This window comes from Pseudopodoces humilis, chromosome 4 (genome assembly GCF_049639895.1).
Source record: "Pseudopodoces humilis isolate 2021_Gansu_Grassland_sample_001 chromosome 4, ASM4963989v1, whole genome shotgun sequence".
NCBI lineage: Eukaryota > Metazoa > Chordata > Aves > Passeriformes > Paridae > Pseudopodoces > Pseudopodoces humilis.
Genome location: NC_142203.1, coordinates 51,527,513 through 51,550,937, shown reverse-complemented (window position 1 = coordinate 51,550,937; position 23,425 = coordinate 51,527,513). Strand labels below are relative to the sequence as shown.

At 41.7% G+C, this 23,425-nt stretch overlaps 1 protein-coding gene across 1 annotated transcript in view; it reads right to left on the bottom strand.

Moving 5' to 3' along the window:
* Window positions 1-23,084, bottom strand: part of PGM5 (phosphoglucomutase 5) — a 71,460-nt gene extending 48,376 nt beyond the window's left edge. Inside the window, exons 1-6 of the mRNA XM_005522708.3 lie at window positions 22,746-23,084; window positions 16,052-16,214; window positions 13,348-13,494; window positions 9,027-9,152; window positions 6,682-6,872; window positions 5,633-5,787 (exon numbers count right to left, since the gene is read on the bottom strand). Coding sequence (XP_005522765.1) covers window positions 5,633-5,787; window positions 6,682-6,872; window positions 9,027-9,152; window positions 13,348-13,494; window positions 16,052-16,214; window positions 22,746-23,006 — 1,043 coding nt within the window. The 5' untranslated portion in view covers window positions 23,007-23,084. The remainder of the gene's footprint in view (window positions 1-5,632; window positions 5,788-6,681; window positions 6,873-9,026; window positions 9,153-13,347; window positions 13,495-16,051; window positions 16,215-22,745) is intronic.
* Window positions 23,085-23,425: the final 341 nt, after the last annotated feature.

The window sequence follows — 23,425 nt, the reverse complement described above, 5'->3', positions numbered from 1 at the left end:
GTGGCGGAAGGAAGTGGCGGAAGGAAGTGGCGGAAGGAAGGAAGTGGCGGAAGGAAGGAAGGAAGGAAGGAAGTGGCGGAAGGAAGGAAGTGGCGGAAGGAAGGAAGGAAGTGGCGGAAGGAAGTGGCGGAAGGAAGGAAGGAAGTGGCGGAAGGAAGGAAGGAAGTGGCGGAAGGAAGGAAGTGGCGGAAGGAAGTGGCGGAAGGAAGTGGCGGAAGGAAGTGGCGGAAGGAAGGAAGGAAGTGGCGGAAGGAAGTGGCGGAAGGAAGTGGCGGAAGGAAGGAAGTGGCGGAAGGAAGTGGCGGAAGGAAGTGGCGGAAGGAAGTGGCGGAAGGAAGTGGCGGAAGGAAGGAAGGAAGGAAGTGGCGGAAGGAAGTGGCGGAAGGAAGTGGCGGAAGGAAGGAAGTGGCGGAAGGAAGTGGCGGAAGGAAGGAAGTGGCGGAAGGAAGTGGCGGAAGGAAGGAAGTGGCGGAAGGAAGTGGCGGAAGGAAGTGGCGGAAGGAAGTGGCGGAAGGAAGGAAGGAAGGAAGTGGCGGAAGGAAGTGGCGGAAGGAAGGAAGGAAGTGGCGGAAGGAAGTGGCGGAAGGAAGTGGCGGAAGGAAGGAAGGAAGTGGCGGAAGGAAGGAAGTGGCGGAAGGAAGGAAGTGGCGGAAGGAAGGAAGTGGCGGAAGGAAGGAAGTGGCGGAAGGAAGTGGCGGAAGGAAGTGGCGGAAGGAAGTGGTGGAAGGAAGTGGCGGAAGGAAGGAAGTGGCGGAAGGAAGGAAGTGGCGGAAGGAAGGAAGTGGCGGAAGGAAGGAAGGAAGTGGGGGAAGGAAGGAAGTGGCGGAAGGAAGGAAGTGGCGGAAGGAAGGAAGTGGCGGAAGGAAGGAAGTGGCGGAAGGAAGTGGCGGAAGGAAGGAAGTGGCGGAAGGAAGGAAGTGGCGGAAGTGGCGGAAGGAAGTGGCGGAAGGAAGGAAGGAAGTGGCGGAAGGAAGTGGCGGAAGGAAGTGGCGGAAGGAAGTGGCGAAAGGAAGTGGCGGAAGTAAGTGGCGGAAGGAAGGAAGTGGCGGAAGGAAGGAAGTAAGGAAGGAAGGAAGTGGCGGAAGGAAGGAAGTGGCGGAAGGAAGTGGCGGAAGGAAGTGGCGGAAGGAAGTGGCGGAAGGAAGTGGCGGAAGGAAGTGGCGGAAGGAAGTGGCGGAAGGAAGTGGCGGAAGGAAGGAAGGAAGTGGCGGAAGGAAGTGGCGGAAGGAAGTGGCGGAAGGAAGTGGCGGAAGGAAGTGGCGGAAGGAAGTGGCGGAAGGAAGTGGCGGAAGGAAGGAAGGAAGTGGCGGAAGGAAGTGGCGGAAGGAAGTGGCGGAAGGAAGGAAGGAAGTGGCGGAAGGAAGTGGCGGAAGGAAGGAAGGAAGTGGCGGAAGGAAGTGGCGGAAGGAAGTGGCGGAAGGAAGTGGCGGAAGGAAGTGGCGGAAGGAAGTGGCGGAAGGAAGTGGCGGAAGGAAGTGGCGGAAGGAAGTGGCGGAAGGAAGTGGCGGAAGGAAGTGGCGGAAGGAAGGAAGGAAGGAAGTGGCGGAAGGAAGTGGCGGAAGGAAGTGGCGGAAGGAAGTGGCGGAAGGAAGTGGCGGAAGGAAGTGGCGGAAGGAAGTGGCGGAAGGAAGTGGCGGAAGGAAGTGGCGGAAGGAAGTGGCGGAAGGAAGTGGCGGAAGGAAGTGGCGGAAGGAAGGAAGGAAGTGGCGGAAGGAAGGAAGGAAGGAAGGAAGGAAGGAAGGAAGGAAGGAAGGAAGGAAGGAAGGAAGGAAGGAAGGAAGGAAGGAAGGAAGGAAGGAAGGAAGGAAGGAAGGAAGGAAGGAAGGAAGGAAGGAAGGAAGGAAGGAAGGATTTGACTTTATGATCTTATTGGTATTTTCCAACCGAAATGTTTGTATGACATAAGCAAAGCTTCTTGATGTCCTTCAGACAAAATGGACCACACTCTAAACCACAACGTTTGTTGCTGCCAGAGGAAGCTTCCTTCCTGCAACCGAGGCAGACTGGTTAGAGCTCATAGTATCTCTGCCTTTCACGACAGCAGGACATTTCTTTAAACAAGCCAGAACCCTCAATGTCACTGCAGCCCCCCTTAAAAGCATCTCTAGATGACCAGACAATAAACAGACAATTAGCAGACAGAACACTAATACGTCAAAGTTGCATTAAGAGATAGACTCCCAGATGTAAAGTGGCAGGGTACAGCACAATATCGTGCTTAGCTTTGCCCAGGCTAACTATAAATACAGCACCTCCATGCTGTTGAAAGAACCTGGCTTTCACATGATGCGAGTAACAGTAGTATCCTCTCAGTAGCCCTTTTCTTCAGTGCCATCTTGACTTCTATTTTATACACACACCCAACTTTGTATTTTCTACAGAAACAGTTTTTATTCACCCTTGTGATTCTCATTTTGTGCACTGTTAGCTAACATCTCAGTATTTAATTTCCTTTCCTGTTATGCAGGCATCAGATAAATCAGAATACAAGGATATGAAACAAGAATAGATTTTTGAACAGGGAACACAGGTTCACATTCCCCAAAACAAAAGGAACACCAGCCTAAAGGTACATATTGCCAGAGAATTGAAGTCTGGAGACGTACTGCCACAATCCTGTTGATGTTGGAGCATATTAAACCAGATGTTTCCTGTGAAGTGTTATCCTCTCCCTACAGTACGTACTAGTGTATTTCAGCAGTCACTTCAAGCAAACACATGTAACACTTGTTTAATATTTTGAGTGAATTCTCTTGTAATTCACTGCTCCATTTGCTAATACCATATTCCTAAGCAACACTTAGGGTCCTTTGGATTATTGCTTCCTTCTTTTTTAAGTTTAACAATGCCCTTTGAAAAAGTCTTAAGCAACACACAATGCACACAAGTGAAAAAGGAACAGATTTTCTAAATCCTTAAGTTGTTGTCATATTTGTTTTTCTTCAACAGAGCTAAGGAAAAGCTCCAGTTTAATTATTTAGGCTAAACTGTGGCCACGCAATATGGACACACCATAAAAAGAGGTGGTTTTTATTCACTGTCTAGCACAGACTTCAGGAAAGACTTCTGTGACCTCAGAAGACAGAGGACAGGAATTGATCCAGTTCTCCCAGAGGAAGCCACTGTTATTACTGAGGTTCAGAAGCAGGCCAAAGCTCAGTGAACTTCCAAGGAAGGTGTCTATGATACTTCTTAACAGCATTCTAATCCATGCAGTCAGCCCACACACACCAGTCAGGGACACATAAAGAGCTACACAGAGTTTATGGGCCAGGATTAAAAGGAGAGCAGTGACAGGAGGCATTACAGTGATGGTCTGCCACACGCCACCTGACCATGAAGACCAAATGTATAAAGCCCTCTACAAACAGACAGGAGCAGCCTCACATTCATAAGCCCTGGTGCTCATGGGGGCTTTCAATCACCCTGGTATCTGTTGAAGGGACAATACAGTGGGGCACTTGCAACCAAGGAAGTTCCTGGAGAGCATGGATGAAATTCTTTTTCTACAAGTGACAGAGGAGCTAAGAAGAAGACATCCTAAGTAGAACCTTGATCTCACCACAGTGAGGGGCTGGTGTGGAATGTGATGTGCAGTAACCATGAAATGTCAAAATGCAAGATCCTCAGGGCTGTGAGGAGAGCACACAGCAAGCTCACTACCCTGGACTTCAGGAGAGCAGGCTTTGGTCTCTTCAAGGATCTGCTCAATAGAGTGCCATGGGACAAAGCCCAGGAGGAAAGACGGGCCCAAGAAAGCTGGGTAACATTCAAGCATCACGTCCTACAAGCTTGACAGAGAGGCATCCCAACAAAGAAGAAGGAATGTAAAAATACCAGGGAGCCTATGAATGAACAAGTTGTTTCTAGACAAACTTAAACACAAGAAGAAAGTCCAGAGAGGGTAGAACTGGTACTGGTGAGGTTGCCTGTGAGGAATACAGATGAATTGTCCAAGCAGCTGGGGATAAGGCTAGGAAAGCTAAAGCCCTGATAGAATTAAATCTGGCCAGGCATGACAAAAGCAGCAAGAATAGTTTTTGTAAGTACATTGGTGATAAAAGGAAGACTAGGAAAATTGTGGACTCCCCAGAAAGAAACAAGAGACCGGTTAGAGAGGACAAGAAGAAGGCTGAGGAACTCAGTGGCAGTTTTACCTCAATCCTTACCAGCCACAGTACTCCAGCCTCATTACCCAAGTTGCACAACTAGTGGAAGATATCCCTGCCCATGGCAGGGTGTTCGGAAACACACAATCTGTGTGCAAACTGCATGATCTACACTGAATTACATGACAACATGTAACTCATAAGTCTTGAAGAAAACAAGGAGAACTACAAAACAAAATAAAAAAGAAATAAATCAAGTGTCCTGGATACAGACCGAAAACATCATAACAATAAATGTCTGTAAGAATGGAAGGGAAAATACCTATACCCTTCCATCATTATCAGTTGCTCAGTTTTATTTAATAATCAGGCTCAGCTCCACAAAACTAAATAAGGCAGTAACCAGCATGAGATGATCTTTGCGCCAGAAGGTCAAGTAAACATCGCAAAGAATATAATTCAAACAGTCACAGTGTTATTGAAGGGGACTTGAGCTCATGCTTTCCGACACACTTATCAAACTTTATGAAAAGAAGAGAGAAAAACATATTTAAATGCTATTGTTTCTTCAGTACTTATAGAAATGCAGATATGGTGTTTATATACAAAATTAACTCTACTCATTTTATATCGTATTTCAGTATAAAAATAATGAGATTTTTGGACTGCTGAACAGAATAAACAAAACACATCAAACAAGACCTAACAGTATTTTTTAAACTAAACTATCTACCCACAAGTAAGGAATATATTTCCAAAGACACTGTCAATCATTAGAGGGAGCTGCAATCTCTGAATTTAGTAACGTTTCAAAACTTCCCGAATAGGCCAACTGTAAATACAGCAACCAACCTTTCCACACAACCTACATTTCACTTTATAATTACTGTTTCCTGATGATACACATTTAAGGGGAGCAGCAGATCACTCTTGTCATAGTAAAGCTATGCAGCCAGAAGAACATTGAGACACAACTGATTTAGCCAACGAACAGAATATATTAATGCAATAATATGTAATCACCTTGTCTTGATATTTACAGAAAATTTAGGCCTGGATGAAATTTGTTAAAAATTCAGCTGCTAACACAAAATGCTCACATTTCATCAGTTTGGGAAGGGTTCTGATCTTTTGAATACTTGTTTAGTACTGAATTATTACTTTATCTTTTTAAAACTTCCATGACTTTCATTAAAAGGGCTGCCAGATTAGGCTGTAAACCATTATTTACTAATAAAAAGAATAAAGGTTTTGGAAAAATATGGTCAAATATCTGTACATGAGATTTACCAATTTACTTTTTTCCAGACTGAAATAAATTCTTTTAATGCAAATAAAAATGAGAAAAATTAGTCGATGTAAAACCAAAATCTTGTCAAAAACAGTTTGAAAAATAAAGCACATAAAGATTGGGAAATCAGAAGCAGTTATCAAAAGACTTCAATTTTGGAATTGCCATGTAATAAAAAGTAGAGCTAATTAATATAATGACCAAGGTGATACAAATAAATATTCCATCTTACTTGTCCAGAGCTGTGCTGGTAGGCATGCTTCTGCCAAATCCTCGGACACCCATCTGACAGAAGTATGGAATGCAAGATAGATTGGCAGCAATTATAGCCAGTGAATCTGATGCATTAACAAAGAAACCATTTTGGCCAAGGATCATGTAGCGGTCCTGGAGAAGAAAAGAAATTTAAAATAGCATCCTAAATTCCATGTATTGAGGACACCTAATTTCTTTTCGTAGATCAAGTGGAGGTAGAGAGAAAAAGGACAGGTTTTGGGTTACTCACATCCCTTTGTGGGCAGAAAAATTTACTGGCATCAAACCCTGGAAGGTTTATAATTTCACTATCACACCATCACTCCCTCCTGCCTTGCAAATCAAAGCTCCAGATCAGATTATAGCTTCTGCCTCCTACATGTCACTTCAGTAGCTCTGCCAAGAGAATGCTTGTGTAGGAGAATCTTTTTTGCCAATGACACGCACTGTGATGGGAGTAGGAGTGTGTTTTGTGTTTACTGAGAATAGAAAACAGCTTTTGTTCTTCAGAACCTTTTAATCTTTCTCCCACCTTGCCAGGGGAGAAAGTTCTTTTGTAATACATAGTTTTTTATTATGCTGATAATATGACATTAAAACTTTAAAATAAACAGAGATTATGATTCAGGGCTTTATTTAGCTAAAAATCCCTTAATTCATGATGCTAACCAAAAAAGGACTTAATGTTGTTATTGTTTACTGTGACAAGTCTGTATTATATATACGCTGTCCTCCGCTGTCAGGGAAAAAAGTGTTACACCAGCACAAGACATAACCAGCCCCATATTTAAGTAATTCTCATCCTGACTTCAAATTCTGCTTGATTTGCAGTCATCTGCAGAGAAAAGTTACAACATATGTGTCTGATTTATGGGTTGCAAATGTTACCATCTGTATCTGAAAGTAATACCACTTTCAGCTTCAATGGGTTACTGAAAAGCAGATAAATTATATTACACGTCACATATCTGACCCCAGACAAAACAACAATTAATGTGGAACCTCAAGACAGATATAAATACTTACTCCATCAGCATCAAAAGCAGCTCCAAATCCATACTCGCCACCTTTCATAGCCTCCAGCAAGGCAGTTGCATATGTTAAATTTGGATCAGGAGGCTGTCCACCAAAATCCTCCAGAGGAATACAGTTGATGGCAGAATTTGCAGGAGCTCCCAATTCATCACACAAGATTCTTCTCACATAGGGTCCCATAACTGTGAAAACAGAAATCTGCCATGCAATCACAAAAGCGTATGCTTGACATTCAAATTTTTCACAGCACTGTGGACATTGCATACAAAACATACTTTCAGCAATTCTATACATCTGTCCTTGCAACAACCCCCAAAACTATTATTTCACAGAGGAGTATGCGACTGTCCTCAAAGTAAATAATTAATCAGTATGAAAATAATCAATTCAACATGAAAATGACAATGGTGAAAGATTTCTGAGGTTTTTTTTACCATTATTAAGTAAAGAAATTATCATACACATAAAGGAGTTTTTCTCACTAGAATATAAATAAAATGCTATTCTATGTGTCTAAATAACATGTAGTAGCAAGGAAAGTAAACAGTAGGTGAATACATACAAGAAATACACCTACCTTTAGATTCCAATTCATATGAAAATTGCAATAGATTTGTCCACCCAAGGATTTTACTACATTTTAGTTGCTACCATGCAGAGAATAAATTAAAATTTTCTCAAAACTAACTCCAAAATACTTCTTTATTTTGTTAAAGATATGACCAACTAAAACCCTATGCTGTTATATACCGTAATTATTACATGTATTTGGTGACTGAACGGTCACTACCTGAGCACTCTGCATCCCTCATGCAGGTGTGAACAGGTCACTCAGAGGTAAAACATGCATGAGTAACTGCTATCTCCTTCCCTTTCTTACTTCCAAATCTTGCTAATTGGAGCAGCTGAGACCTGAGGTAAAACTGTGTGAGAGAAACTTCCTGAAAATGTAGGTGCTAATACTGTAAAATATACCATGATTCAGGTTCTTATCTAAATTGGACTCCTGTCAAATTACTCTTTCTTCTGCCAGTGTTACCAGCACCAGTGTGTACAGCCATAAAAATACATTCCATTTGTATACACTTAATCTACATGTGCTTTAAATTATAGATATCCATCTTTCCACCAAAATGCATGGTCATGAAGCCAATTCTGCCACCTTGCAAATAAAGTAAACAAACTAAGTCCTTTAAAATGTTTGTGATGCATCAGTTTTTTTAACCCTACGACAGACTATGCACGTTTTTGACAACATGTAAAAAATTCTTAACGGTCAGTAACAGACCTGAACATAAGAGCTCCTAAGTATTTCAGTAATATTCTCTCCAGTACAGTAGATGGCAAAAGGCAGTGCCTTCCTCACTGCTCCCTCTGCACTGCTCAAGGACACCATCTGCCCTTTTGACACAGCCTAGCAAAACTGGGCTGGATGAAGAGCCCTGCTTGGATACAGACTATAATCCTTGGCCACAGTGAACTGTATGTTCACACTGACTGTGAACTCACCATGGTACTTCAAACAGCAATTATCACACTGTACGAGGTAAAATGCTTTACAGAAGTTTTCTAAGTCTATCTAGCTCCTTTTATGGGTCTGTTTTTGTAATCCCATTAAAGAATGAAACCTGGTTTGCTGGATTTAATCTGTTTTCTGTAAGATAATGTTGAACAGTCTTACTTGCACTCCAACCCTTCCACTCATCTGCAAAAATCCTTATTTATATATTCATAATGTAGCCTAAAATAGATCTTATCCTGGTCTATGTTTCTCCAAGTGATACAGCTTATATTTTTTTTAGTATCAGCACACCACTGATCCCCTTGCAGTCTTCCATGACACTTTCAGCTTGTCCACAGTACTATGAAATCTGTTCACTTTTAACATTAGTGAGACAGAGGTCTCAGCTAACTCTTTAATTTATATATTCAGACTTAACTAGTTTTATACCATTTATCATTTCCTCTTAGTAGAGACTGCCTTGTAACATTCTTGGTCACTGGACACTGTAATATACCTCATCACCCTGTCATGGCAAGATTACCTCATCCTGCTTGCTTCCAAATGCAGAAAGAAAACTTTTATTGGAAACCTATGTATTTACTTATTTATCAAGTAAGATAAAACCTCTTTGCCTAGTAAGAAATCTAACCCATCGTTAAAATTGCCTTTGTTGGTAGTATAAGGTTCAAATCCTTTCTTACTAGCCTTAACTTCTACTACATAAAAGTCCAACATTTATATATTGTTATTTGGAAACCATTGCAGTGTACAACATTTTTTGGGAAGCTATTTCAGTGTACCTAGTTTTCTCCCAATACACTCAAGTTCCTACCTCCATTCATGGCATCAATCCTTATTTTAATCTGATTGGGTCCAGTCAGCAAATTTCTGATGGCATTGAAGTCAAAAATACTTCGAAGGAGATTGAGGTAGATTTCCACAGAATCCACAATTTCCACTAGAAAAATCACACAGAAAAAAAAAAGTGACTACAGTTCACCCAAGCAAAGTTATTTCTTCCAGCTCTCTTCCACACAGCTGAACTGAAGTCAGAGCACACAATGCCTATATGGCATGGCTTTGCTTAGAAGTACACAGCAGAAAAGTCTAAGGCTCCCTCTGCCTTCAGTGTGGCTACTATCAAGCTTTAAGCCTTGAAAAGATCAGCAGTTTTGCCTGCCAAAAGACTGCAGAGATAATGTAAGTTGACAGCTTCTGTTTCATTGAAGGCATTAATGATTGTATGTTACATCAAAGTAAACTATAGATCATTCACTAAACCACTGAAAAACTTTGCAAGCTAAATAGGTTTATTCTCAGAGGAAAAAGATATTCACAACAATTCTGACACCAGAGATTCTATTCTTTTATCTGACAACATTGTCTATCTGCATCATTCCTTCAGGAGAGACATACAACCTATTCTAAATTTTGGCACCAGGAGGACCTGTATTCAGGTTGCTGTAGATGGACAATAAACTATACTTTTGAATTGTAGAGCTCATTGATTTACGAAAGTTGGGCTCAGATATACATCTCTTTTTTGCTAAGGTCTTGATAACTTGAAATTTAAATTCACAAAAGCAGAGCACTACAATTTTTCCAGTTCTTTTGGATGTAAAACATTAAACAAAAATGAATTAATGAAAATAAGTCTGTCATAATGAAAGCAGTAACCAAACAACTGTCAGAAGCCATGCTTCTCAGTCATCTTGCAATGAATTACTTTTTCTGATTAAATTAAAAAGCATATGTTATACAAATGTCTTTTCATCTAGTTAAGTAAGTATCTTGAAATATCTTACTTATAAGGTAAATTGTAAATATTTTAACCTATATTGTATTAGATTGTATCTATATTGTAAATATAAGTAAATCACACTTAGACTCTCATCCAATTTTGCTCAGAAACACTGATCTCACACTAATGCTCTTCTTTAGAGTAACATGAAAATGATACAGACTTTTTTGAGCCTGAGAAGAACACGGAGAATAGATTGTGACAATATGTTTGAAGAAACAAAAAAGGGTTCTCAAGACTGAAAAACAACCCATAAAACCTACTTAAGAAAGAGTCAATTCTATGGTATATGCTGAAAGTTTTAAACACTAACCAAGATTATATTATTTCATATTCTCTATGCTCTGCTCCTAACAGCATTTTAGTAGGCCCTGAGCTTTACACATATGAACAAATGCAGCAACTCTGGTGGAGCCGCTCACACATGTGAAGATAAAGCACATGAAGGATTAAAGCTTAAAAATTATTTTAAGTCCTGAAAATACAACCTCAGTTGTTCCAACACCTCTGTAGCTCTGGTTCACAGGAGCTAGTTCATACAACCGAAGAAAAAATAGAAGTTTCAAAAACATTGGATAGTATCTTAAATTACTTTTTATATTATTTTCATTCTTTCTGCACCTTCAATCTGCACTCAAATCTGTGTAAACTGTATTTATTCATGCATTTATAAGCCAACTGCATTGCTTCAGTAGGGTAGCTCTACTGTCTCAGGTTGATGTATTCTTGGAAGATGTGATTGGAAATTATTTTTTGTTGTAGTTTTTTTAAAATACAGAAAAACTGCAGCTACTTGTATGCACTTTTATACATATCTGGGGGGAGGAGTACCTAATTTTCATTTAAAAAATACTATTTGGAGGGTTTAAACTGTTTGAAGATGAGAATTTAATACTGTACCAATTCTCTGATTCCAGAGTGGTCCTGGAGTTGAATTCTCTTTGCTTTTTGTTTGCCTAAAAAAGCCAAACATCTTATTTGCAGTAAAATAAAACACTCCAGTGAAATAAAAATTTAAGAACATTTTTAAAAGAAAAATTTTATTTCTCAAAATTTAAATTATGTCAAAATGTGAAGTTTGGGTGGAAAACAAAATCACTTTAATTCTAGGACATTAGGAATGCGGAAAAGTTCTTGAGGCCACAGAGTTTTAGAGTATTTGAAATATATGAAATATACATAAAGTTTGAAATACATGTCAGGACTCCTTAATTTGTTTTTGACTTCTTCCAGAAAACAGCTGTGTAAGATAATTTTAAATCAATTGTAAGCATAAAAGTATTCACTATGCCTAAAATTAAACATGTGCTTAAGCAATCCCTTTACATTTGGAGTCACTGGATGTACAAATCCCACAACTTTTCAGAAAGTGTGAGCAAAAATTAATAAACTGAGAGTCTCACTTAATCTTTTGTCAATTAGACTTCAATAAGCAAGCCATTCCTACACCAAAAAGTTTTGTGTTTGATGTTTAACTACTAGCAAGCATAAATTTGGCAAAGATACTTGGCTGAAAGATGAGGTCTGATGCACTTAAAAGTCTGTAACCCAGACTCCTAAAGTGCAAAACAAATATAACACTTATCTATAAATGGACACAGCACTGGACAGATGCAAAAGTAGTTAGAAACCATGGTGCAGTTAGAAAACTATGACCTAACTGCTGTCACAGAAACATGGTGGGATGAGTTACATGACTGGAGCACTGTAGCTGGGGGCTTTTCAGAAGAGACAGGCTGTTTTTTTCAGACAGATAGGAGGGGTGGGGGTGCTGTGCTTAATATTAAGGAAAAGTCAGATTGTGAAGAGCTTGATAACAGCCATGAACAGACTGAGACCCTGTTGTGAAAATCAAGAAGCAGATCAACATTTGTGGTTGGGGGTCTACTACAGGGCACCTGACATGGAGAGTCTCTTGATGAGACCTATTGCTTTATTTCAAAAAAACCAAACCCCACCTCCACTGGAAACCTCAAACTTCACTGCAGTCTCTCCTCCAGGTTTTCTGGGATGGTGTCTAGCTGTTAGAATCATTCCAGCAGCTGCTTTGATTTTTCAGATGATATATGACAGACCAGTGCCATTCACCTAGCCTTACCTAATGTCTTTGACACTGTATGCATGACATGTTATCTGATTGGAGAGACACGGATCTGATGGATGGACTACTCAGCGGAAAAGGACTTTGCTGGATGTACACAGAAAGAGTGTTGCGGTCAATGATTCTGTGCTCAGGTGGAGGCCAGTGAGGAGTGGGTTCCCCCAGGGGTCTGTCTTGGGACCTTCTTGGGACTGTCTTCAGACCAGTCAGTGCCCGTTAGTATCTTTATGAATGACATCAACAGTGACATTGAGTGCTCCCTCAGGAGGTCTGCAGATAACAAAGCTGAGCAGCGCAACTGACACAACAGAAGGAAGGGATGCCATCCAGAGGGACCTGGACAAGCTTGAGCAGTGGATCTATAAGAATCTCATGAAGTTCAACAACTCCAAGCACAAAGTGCTGCACCTGGGTTAGGGCAGTTCCAGACCCAGGTACAAAGTGGGTAAAGAACTCATTGAGAGCAGTCCTGCAGAGAAGGACTTGGGGGTTATTGGGAATGAAAAGGCATGACCCACAGACCAGAGAGACAAACGTGTCCTGGGATGCATCTAGAGCAGCGTAGGCAGCGGGGCAAGGGAGGGGATTCTGCCCCTCTGCTCTGCTCTGCTGAGACCCCACTGCAGGGCTGCATCAGCTCTCATGTTCTCAGTACCAAAAAGACATGGACCTGTTGGAGCAGGCCCAAGGTAGTGCCACAAAGATGACCAGAAGGATGGAAAACCTCTCCTGTGAGGACAGGCTGAGAGATCTGGCATAGTTCAGCATGGAGAAGGCTCAAAAGAGCCTTATAGCTATCTTTCAGTATAAGGAAATTCTTATAAAAAGAATTTCAAAACAGGCAAATAGGGTTATGATAAGGAGGAAGGGTTTTAAACTGAACGAAGAGATTTAGATTAGATTTTAGGAAAAAAATTCTTTATGGTTAGGGTGCTGAGGTACTTGAACAGGTTGCCCAGAAAAGCTGGGGATATCCCATCCATGGAAGTGTTCAAGGCCAGGCTGGATGGGGCTCTGAGCAACCTCGTCTAATGAAAGGTCTCCCTGACCATGACAGCAGGGTTGGAACAAGATGATCCTGAAGGTACTTTCCACCACAAAACATTCTGATTCTATAACACCTTGTATTTTGATAACTTTTGGTAAAGCATCTTGAAGAACTGAAGTCCTGCTTATATAATTACTTGTTATAATTCTTCTGCAATACAAATATTTAGACTTAATGGATTTAGCGTAAGTACACACTGATACCTCGGAAAGGTTTGAACTTGTTCTCCAGATCGAATTCTTGTCTTCCTAGGCGTGATAAATCAACTCTGAGATCAGGACAAATGGCATATTCCTCCAAGGTTTTGCTGATTTGATAGATTTTTTCTGAAACTATGTCTGGAGCAGGTCCTGTAACAGAAAATAATTTGGTGGGTCATTTCTTTTAAACAAAGACTTCCTATTTTAAAAATGAGTGCTACATTTTTCTGAATATATCTGAGTTACTATGGAATAAATAAAAACAAAGTACTGTGGTAAATAAGGTCTGTTCTTTCATTACAACACAGGTTTAAAACATTCTTCAAAAAAATAAAATATGGAAATACACTGCATTACTCACAACATTTTGATTCACATAGAGTATTTTAATCAATTATTATCCAGGAGCAGGACAGATGAGGTAATCACAGTCATATTTGTTTGGGCTTTTTGCTCAAAGACTACCTTTTTTCAATTTGCATGGAATCTCAACACAGCTATTAAAGGAAAGCCTGTTCTTCAGCAGCAGGTTCTGGTGTTTCACAGGGCTTTCTGCAAATGTACACCTGTGAAGATCAGATAGCTTGGTGCTTCACATTATTTCATTAGAAAAAAATACCATTTTCAGAAATCTTACCACATTGACAGTGGTGCTACATTACAGCTTCCCTCCGCTACCTGAATGAAATTTATCTTTCTTAGAATTCAGAACACCTTAATTGCTCAACAATTAGCAATTACAATCTTGATTGTTTATGTCATTCAGAAACAGAAAACACATCTTACTTGTGAGCTAGTTTCATTGCTAAAGCCTGAAAAATGGGCTTAGTTTTCAAAGATTTACTCTCAATTAAATAAAAGTTGCAGGCCTGATGCGAAAATTACTAGATTAACTACACCATATGTGGTGCAAAGGTTGAGCCTGAGTTGCAATTGAGTGTGAATTGCAGCAAGTCCTTTCTGGCTTATCTGACTCTGCGCAGCTGATATTAAAGCTACACTTCTACTCTAAAAATTATTTTTTTAATTCCCTTTGTTGTTCTCTCTCCTCATCCAAAATGTCTTTGAAGGCTTTTTCAGTGTGAACTTTCCATTCCTCTACCAATTCTGCTATATGCAATGCATTGCCATGTAAGTTGGTGTCTTCCATCTCAGATGCAGTGTACCAGATGGTCCAAATCAATACAATAAAAAACAGCTACTTAACTCATCATTTAGCCTACAAAATTACCTCTTACTCATCTAATCCAAACCCATCCAAAGCGTGAGGACACCATTAGCTATAGATCTTTCTTGATACATGGATATGCTGTCTACTGACATTTCCAGCTAAGGAGATCTCACAGAGCCACTCTACAATCTCTTCTACAGCTACAGAAACAAGCCACTTCAGCTTGATCTGGATCTGCAAAATAGACTGAGCAAGCATGTAGAGTAACAATAACCTTCCCTAGGAAGGTTGGGGTGCCTAAACACTGTATTAGCTCAAGCACCTTGCCTAATACTTGACCCACATTTTCTCAGCTGGAACTTAAACCAGCTACTTTTCTTCATTGCCCTGCTGACTAACATAAATAATTAAACCTTGTGACCTGTGTTTGAGTAGTATTTCATATATAAAGCTTAATGCCTTTCTGAATTCTCGTTAAAAGGGCAAAGCATCCTAGACAGGCTGCACCACACCAACTGTTACCCATTTATCAAGCAGATTTTAGATGCATGTGGTGTTTTAAAGTTTATAGAGTGCTAATGTATCTAACAGTTTGGCTCTGGTATATGTGTGCTATGACCCTGGCTTTCTTACTGGCTGACCTTACACAGTCCCTTTATTCTCTCTGGGATTCAAGTCTATTCTGTTTATAAAATCACTCATTTAACCATGCCCATTTTTCAATTACACAAGAGAGAAGGGAGAAAGCACCCCATCTCAAGTTCTCCCACCTTCAAAATGGGGAAGGAAACATTTTATAACACTTTCACTTCATTTTTTTCAGATGGAAAGCACTCTACATGTGTGAGGTATACAAGGTGTCAGCAACCATCACATAATGTTCTGTGTACACAGATCTATAATGTAAAATATATAGAACCTATAACATACCTACATGTGTTAGCTGTCAATTTTGGAAAACAAGACTTAAGCTATATACAAAAATTCCCTTATTCAATGGTGGAATTGCAGTGGTAAAATGGTAAAACTCTCTACCTGGATAAGACCAGTTAATTCCTGGGTAAACATAGGAAGTGTTTTTTTCCATGCAAGACAATAAGTCTTTTTATTTTATTATTTATTACTTTATTTTAAAGCTATAAGTATACTGCTTACAGCTTTAAAATAAATGCCAAGACAAGCAACACAGGAGTATGAGAAAAACACAGCTCCCTCATAGGCATCTTTATAAAAGGATCAGAACTGTTACGGTAATCTGGATGGCTACATAAAGGACTATAAAAATCAGATGGCAAGTCTGTTGTTTATAGAAATCTTACAGCTACCCCAAGGGCCTCAATGAACATTTAAAGCTTATTTTTCAGACCCATGTACACAAATACACTTATATTATTGAAAGAAAAAGAGATGTCTATGTTCTTCACAGTTTTAGCAAAGCAAATGAAAAACACATAGTTACAGACAGCTAATTATCCTCATAAACCATTTCCAGCATACCAAGATGCAATGTTGTAGTGTCTTTAAAAAAAAAAATACCTCCATTGGCAACTTCAAACTTGACTCCAAATTCTCCTCCAGGTCCCCCAGGACTGTGGCTAGCTGTTAGAATAATTCCACCAGCAGCTTTGATCTTTCGGATGATACACGAAACAGCAGGTGTGGATAAGATCCCATTCTGTCCAATAACCAATCTGCCAATCTACATGGAAACAACAAGCCAAAGCACTCTGTATAGTACTAATTTTTGAAAATTTGTATATAAACACACACACATTAGGCATATATGTACAGGACAGAAATGGTGAAATCTTGGTATGAAACATACTCTCTTGCAGAGAGCACTGACAAAAAACACCATAACCTGGCATTTAGCCCCAGTGGCTTGGGTATGACAGTAAAGCAAGAGCACAGCAATGACAAGGATTTTCAAAGCTCCCAAGCATAACACTAGGGTATCATCCTGCTACCAAAATTTGGCAGGTAACCCCACAAAACAGCAAATCCTCTCAGGTATTAGTATAGTTTAGGGTTGACTCTGGATGTATTTGCAGGGCTGGGACTTTAACAGAAAGAGAGTAGAAAGAGAATTGACTTTCACAGAGCAGCCTTTCAGTGTAACCACGAGTATCACTCCACATTAGGTCTGCAGTCTCTTGTAGTTACACTTCCATTGCCGAGACAGCCTTGGATGTCCTGCCCCATAGAAAGCACTGCTCCTCCTTCAGCTATCAGTGACTCCTTGGCTATTCCAAACTACAGGGTGTGTTTCTCAGGACACAGCTGAGAAGGGGAAGTTCCCACCATTCTTAAAATAAAAAAAACCCTTTCAGGCGGTGTTATTAAACACTGACTCAATGTGCTTGGTATTATGTGCAGTTCCACTGCAAGGTTCCAATTTCAAAACCATGCCTTCATCCCCTACGCAGATACTACAGTTTCATCTTAATATAAATAATTTAGGAGCCAACAAGAAATGCATTTACAAAGAAATACAAGAGAGTTCCAGTTTCTGGGGAACACAAAAGGAAGACGCAGAAAACCAAGGGGAGAAAAGGAGGTTATGTGTCACAGATGAGAACTGAGGCAGCTGCATATGGAGCTTAGAAAGATATCGTCAAAGCCTGGAAATTCTTAAAACCATCTATATTAAAAAAATAAAATTAAAAAAAAAATCAAATAAACCCCCATCAGCACCACCACTACTGAGCAGTAGGGGAGGGGCAGGTCAGTTAGGGGAGGCAGAACACCAAATCCCTCTCACTTCTTATCTGAAAACAGACTGGGAACTGAACTTCAGATTTCATTCTCTAGTTTGAAGGAGATTTGATAGCTCCACAGTCTGTGTGGCAAAGCAATAGCACAGGAGGTGTCACTACCTGGCTCCTGTCCACAAAGAGTTGCTCCTTCATATATGTATGACCTTCTTCTGGGCTCTCACAAGAAGACCCTAATGGTTACTTAGAAGTGTGGGTCCAAATAATTTCAGAAGAGCAAAGGATTAGGAGATTATTTAATTAACCTGTTTTTGAACTACTGTGAACTATTTGAATTTTAAAAATTAAGATTACAAAGGAATTATCAACTTCTACCACAAGTTACTTTTTTGGTAATTCTCACCAATCACAAACTATGTCTAGCCATTTCTCTTTCACTAAGAATCACAGGATCTGCTTTTGAATTTTAAAAAATGTGAAGAAAATGCACTCTTCAATCTGAGATTCTACCTGAAGCTCTGAAGAAAGAATGATTGTTTGTCTATCTGCTTCTCTTTTCAGAGTTTTTGAAGATAATTCGGAAGCCTATGATATGTTGCTAGTAAACAGGAGAGCTACAAACAAAAGATTATCATGGAAGAAACAAACAAAAAATTACCATGGAAAGAAAAATATGATTTTAAAAAACCTTGTAATTATTTGTTTTGAATATTGTCCCTCCCTTTTTTTAAACTATGAAGCATGCAAAAAGCTAGAACAATGACTCAATCTTCCAAATACAGCTGTCAGAAATGGGTGCCAGCTCGTAAAACAGTATTGTGTATGGGTAAACAAAAGAAGTATGACAGCGATAACATTTTACAAAATACTCGAGAACAACCACTCTGAATCCATATGGAGATGCTCAAGTACAAATGTATTTACACTTGCATGCAGGCTTTCAGTATTTTCAGTATTCCTAAACCTAAAGTAGTGAGTTTTAAGTTTTTGTCTTCATGCACAACACTGTATTTTTTAAAGTTAGTAGAATACTTAAATTATTCAGAATTTACAAATTACTTAGGACTGTCTCTTCACCATATTTAATTTCTTCCCATTCAGCAGACGTTGCACAAACCAGTTTTCCCATTTTTCTGGATGCCAAGTATTAATACAAATATGAGTAATTTGATTTACCTTAAGCACTTGTCACGAGGCTAGTATTTCTATACTACTTTATAAATATAAATAATATTATTTATTATACTAATTTCTGTACTATAGAAATATTGCAATATTTAGTATTCTAAATTAAGGTCCCTACAAATCAAATTACATAAGTAATACATTGGTATTTTATTTGCAGTGACTACTGAAAAGTTTCACCTCATATTAAGGTCATCAGTGCTTCTACAAAACTCCCTGAAGAAAGTGCCTACCTTAGAGTTGTAACTGTGCTATCCATCTTCCTTTGCTTTTTTCATTTTGGTGGCAGGAATGCACAAGGATTGTCTTCTCTTGATGCAGAATCTCTTCATTTTGAATCAAACACTAAACTAGCATTTAATTATTTTTTAAATTAATTTAATTAATATCTGTTTTTACTGACTTCTCACAATCCGCACTAAAACAGTAAACAAACTGTACCCATGTGCTGACTCACAATTAAAGTTTCAGTAATATCCTTCTGAAAATCTTGGGACAATTTCATAGCATGGAAAGATTATCCCTGGAATTCAAGAACTTGCATGGCTACAAGATCACAAGTACGTAACATCTCTTATAACACTGTGTCTCTATGCCATGTTCTATTTTGTCACTGTACTTTTAGTAACAACAGCAGAAACAAAGATCCTCAGCAAACAGCCACAGCTGAAAGAATAAAGTACCCTGAAAAGTACTTTACAAGAACACTTTTATGCAGTATTACTGCTTGCAGCTGTGCTTTTTCAGGCTATTCAGCTGATTACCATGGAGTCACTTAATGCTTTTTAAAATTATTTTTCCCAGTAATCTCTCACATGCCTCAGTCAATTATACTTGAAAGAACATGAAGCAACCAGATTACATCCCTAACAACTTGGGGCTGTGTCTTCCTATGTTTTACTATAGTACCCTAAAGATGATTGAACACACACACAGTGTAGAAGCAAATAAATATCACACAGACCCAGGGAAGAAGGGAAGATTTGCATGAAAGGCCATGGAAAATAAAACCAGTATGGTATTACATAGGAGACAACCAGAAGACTCAACTCTCTGCCATCTCAAACTTCTACAGCATTACTAGAAATACTCTGCAGTCACTCTAGCATGTTGTCATAACTTTCCATATTCAGTGTAAGATGAATCAGTGCCTTCTGATCTACCACCGAGACCCACAAATAACAGCTTCTCATTTAAACATATCCTAAACTTTCCATCAAAAATGAGGCACCCCATCCAGTTGGTGAGTCTAATGGAATATTTGCATCTAATTCCTAGAGGAACTTTCTGTGAATCTGTGAATTCTGTGAATCAGACATTAAGGTTCACAGACACTACAACTGGCATGGCACAGGTGATACTACCACTCCATTTTGTAAAACTGCTTATTGCAACCCAGAATGGTATGGGACCTCTTTCTGGCCTTCCTCTCGCTCCCCCACCTTCCAATGACATGCAGCCCCTTACCCAAACGTGTTTGCTACCATCCCAGCTGTGTGCCCCACTGAAGGGTAGCCCTGGTCAGCCACCTCAGCTCTCAACAGAAGGAGCTGGTGGAGCATATGCTGCTTGCAGCTGCAGAGCATGGGCCAGCCTGTAGCTGCTGCCACCACGGGAAGGCTGTGCAGGCTGCAGCTGTGGTGTGTGTACCTGCAGCCCCGAGCTGGAGGACATGAGCCAGCAGCACCGAGGATGAGTAGAAGGCAGGCCAAGCACTGGCAGCTGACTTGAGCAGGGGACCTCATCTCATTCCTTGTACTGGAGCCTATGCCAACCGTGCTAGGCTGTTAGCACAGGGGGAATGTGGGATGAGTCACCAAGTTAGAACAAGAGGAACCTAGCAACTCTAAAGGGCAATCCATTTACAGATGATAATAGAAAATCCCTTTTATTTTTGTACTCAGCCAGCACAACTAGCCATGACTCTCGGTATGTGTCTTCCAGGAAGGAGATTAAAGTTCAGTTTATCAGCACTGCTGGCACTCAGGGCAGCTGAACATTTTCAAGGCAACTTTCAAGCCTTCCCCACGTTTCATCTGACGCAGCCTACATCAGTTCACTTCTTTCCCTGTGATACTAGCTACATGCTTTCTCATTATATTAACCTCATCCAAAGGGACAGATCCTTGCTCTCGTGAGTCTTCTCCTCCTCTCCCCCTACTTACATATCACATCCCTAAACAATGCTATCAAGTTGATTTAGATATTTTCCCAGAAGGTGTATTTTAATAGCCAAAAAAACATACAAATAGTACTAACTAAGTAAATGTGAAACTTATGCATTTATGTCGTGCTTGAGAGAAACAGAGGTGAGGGTGAGCATGGTGAAGATCTTAAGAGAAGAAACAGAGCATTCTGTTTCCATGAAAATGGAAATGGGACACCCTCTCAATAGGTCCCTACTAGCTGGGCTGCTGAATTTCTGAGGACTGTGTGATTAGCAAGATTATCATACATGAATTCAGGTATTTCTGAAAATTTTGAGCAGAAAACTTTGGGGATTAGCTTCAGAAAGCACTAGGGAGAAACTGTGTTTCTAAGAAACTTGCAGTAACTTAAGAAAGGGGAAAGCAATATTACAGCAAGGAATCATCTCAAACTGGAAATCTCCTGAGGTCAGAAAGCTATTCCATCGAGATGCGGAATGTGACAGAAGCAGTAGGAAGGAGGCAGGCTGACAGGAAAAATTAGTCAGCATAACCTGTCTGAGAAGCCCCTGATCTTCTAAATCCCAAATTTATTCAGCCCCTCAGTTCTCGTGGTCACCGTGCACTGTAACCCTTTCTTGTAGCTCCTAAGAGCATGCAAGGACCTCGGCCTCTGTAGGGCAGCTCTTGCTGCTGGTCTCTTGCTTTAGCTGTTGCTGCACTTTATCCCACCTGGTAAACAGGTACAATTCCATCAGTGAGACTATCTCCACTGAGCTACAAGAGCAATGTGGCTAGGGAGCAGCACTCCTCCGTGTTCTGTCCCATCTTCCTTTAAACTCCCCACACACCAGCCCACTTCCTCTGCCCTACACTCACTCCCTGCACACTCCCTTCCCTGCCACTGCAGATGGAACCACTTTGCTAGTCTTGCCACTGCCCCCACTTTCACCAGTGTCCCCCACAGAGCCCTCCCACACCCTGGGCCACATAAACTCTGGCCTCTACCAAGTCCCTACATGAACAGTGATTTTGCACTAGGTAGACAGTATGTAACACGGTCTCTGAAATCTCAGGCATCGCTCAGCATCTGCTTGATATTATCAGCATGTTGAGAACATGTTTCAGAAGTGAGTTTTAAATACTCATTATTCATACAAGACTGACTGATCTTGTATATGACAACAAACCAGGAGGAAAAATTGGAACACATATAGAGATTCATTTCAAAATTGAAAGATCTCTCGAAAGGACTGCCTTTAAAGTACTGAGCTTTTGAAAAAAATTCCCTACAGGAAAAAACCCTATGAAATTTTATCACTCCTTTTGCCAAATCAAGAGGAACAGTCTAGGCATCATAACGGAGATAGCAGTTTCAACTCTGGTTCGAAGCAGGAACTTCAAGCCTGCATTATCTGGTGTTTCCAGCCTCCTGTACATACACATGAATGTGCATGAATCTAGAAAAAGAATTACTTTTTCTTCCTGAGTTCCTTCCTACTTTCAAAACTGCACAAGAAAAATTTGTATCCCATCTGACCAGCGGTTGTTGCCACTGCTGTCTTCCTGCATTTTGCAATTTGTTTGCAAGTGACCCACAGAAAATAACTATTATTTCCCCTAAGGTGTGGGTAAGATTCTGAACTCCTCCTCCTTCAACAGCACCATTTTCGTTGAATTATTTTAAAAATTATTTTTATTTTATTTTATTTAATAGAATTATTTATCTGAGCAGCAGATGCTTGTCTGATGCTTTGTTTCCTGCGTACTTATTTTTAACTCTGCTACATCTTCTCCTGCAGAGTGAGCGCTCCCATGCCTTCCTCCTCCTAAAACAAGGCGTAAAAACAGCAGGCACGGCTGGCAGTCTGCAGGGGTTACCACCATCCCCGCCGTCACAGCCCGACGGAGCCAGCACCTCGCCAAGGCGCGGCGGCGCAGCCCAGGGGACGCAGGCGGGGGCACGTGCGGGGCTGGCTCGGGCACCTGGTGCGGACAGCGCCGAAACACAGCCGCACCCGGGTCCCTCCGGGCTCCGTCTGTGGCTTGAGCGCCGTCCGGGTGACGACTTTAGAAGGTTCTGCCCCGTGCTTCCCGCTGGAGCGGGCAGAGCGCGGGCGCTGCTGCCAGGGAGGGGAGCGGGGGCGGCCGAGGGAGGGCGGGAAGCCTGAGGGGACAGCTTACCCCGTTGGCCGCGGCCATCTGAACGACGATCTCGATGGCCGTCTTGCTGAAGTACCTGCCGTCGCTGCCCACCACCATGGTGCAGCCCTGCCGGTCGCGGAGGTCGACGGACGAGAGGAGGCTCTGCACGAAGTTGGGCAGGTAGTTGCGCTGGCTCTCGAAGAGCGCCGTGGGCCGCCGCAGGCCCCCTCCGCCCGTCGGGCGCTGGTCCTCGTAGGGCGCCGTCTGCACGGTGAGCACGGGGATGGGGGTCCGCTCCATGGCGGCTGCCGCCTGCCCGATGTGGCCCCGCTGGGGAGCGGCGGCCCTGGCGCAGGCTGCAGAGCCGGCCGTGGGGAGCCCAGAGGCGTTCCCCGGGCGGGGCCGGGCTGGCTCGGCCCCCGGCGGCCCCCGGCAGGCGCCCGGCGTCGCGGGGGAGCCGGGGCGGGCGCGGGGTGTGCGCCGCCCCTTCCCCGCCCGCCCCACCGGGGGCCCCGCCGGCGCCTCGCCGCCTCGCTGCCATCCGCATGCGGCGGCCCCGGCCAAAAATAACCCTGGAAAGCGAAGCCGAGAGCCGCGGGCTCCTGCCAGGGATGTAACTGGAGGCAGCGAGGAGCGGGCGAGCCAGCGCTGCACACTTGCTCGGGGGGATCACGGTCTGTCAGCGCCGGGGCCGCCCCGCCGACCCTCGCCGGGAGCCG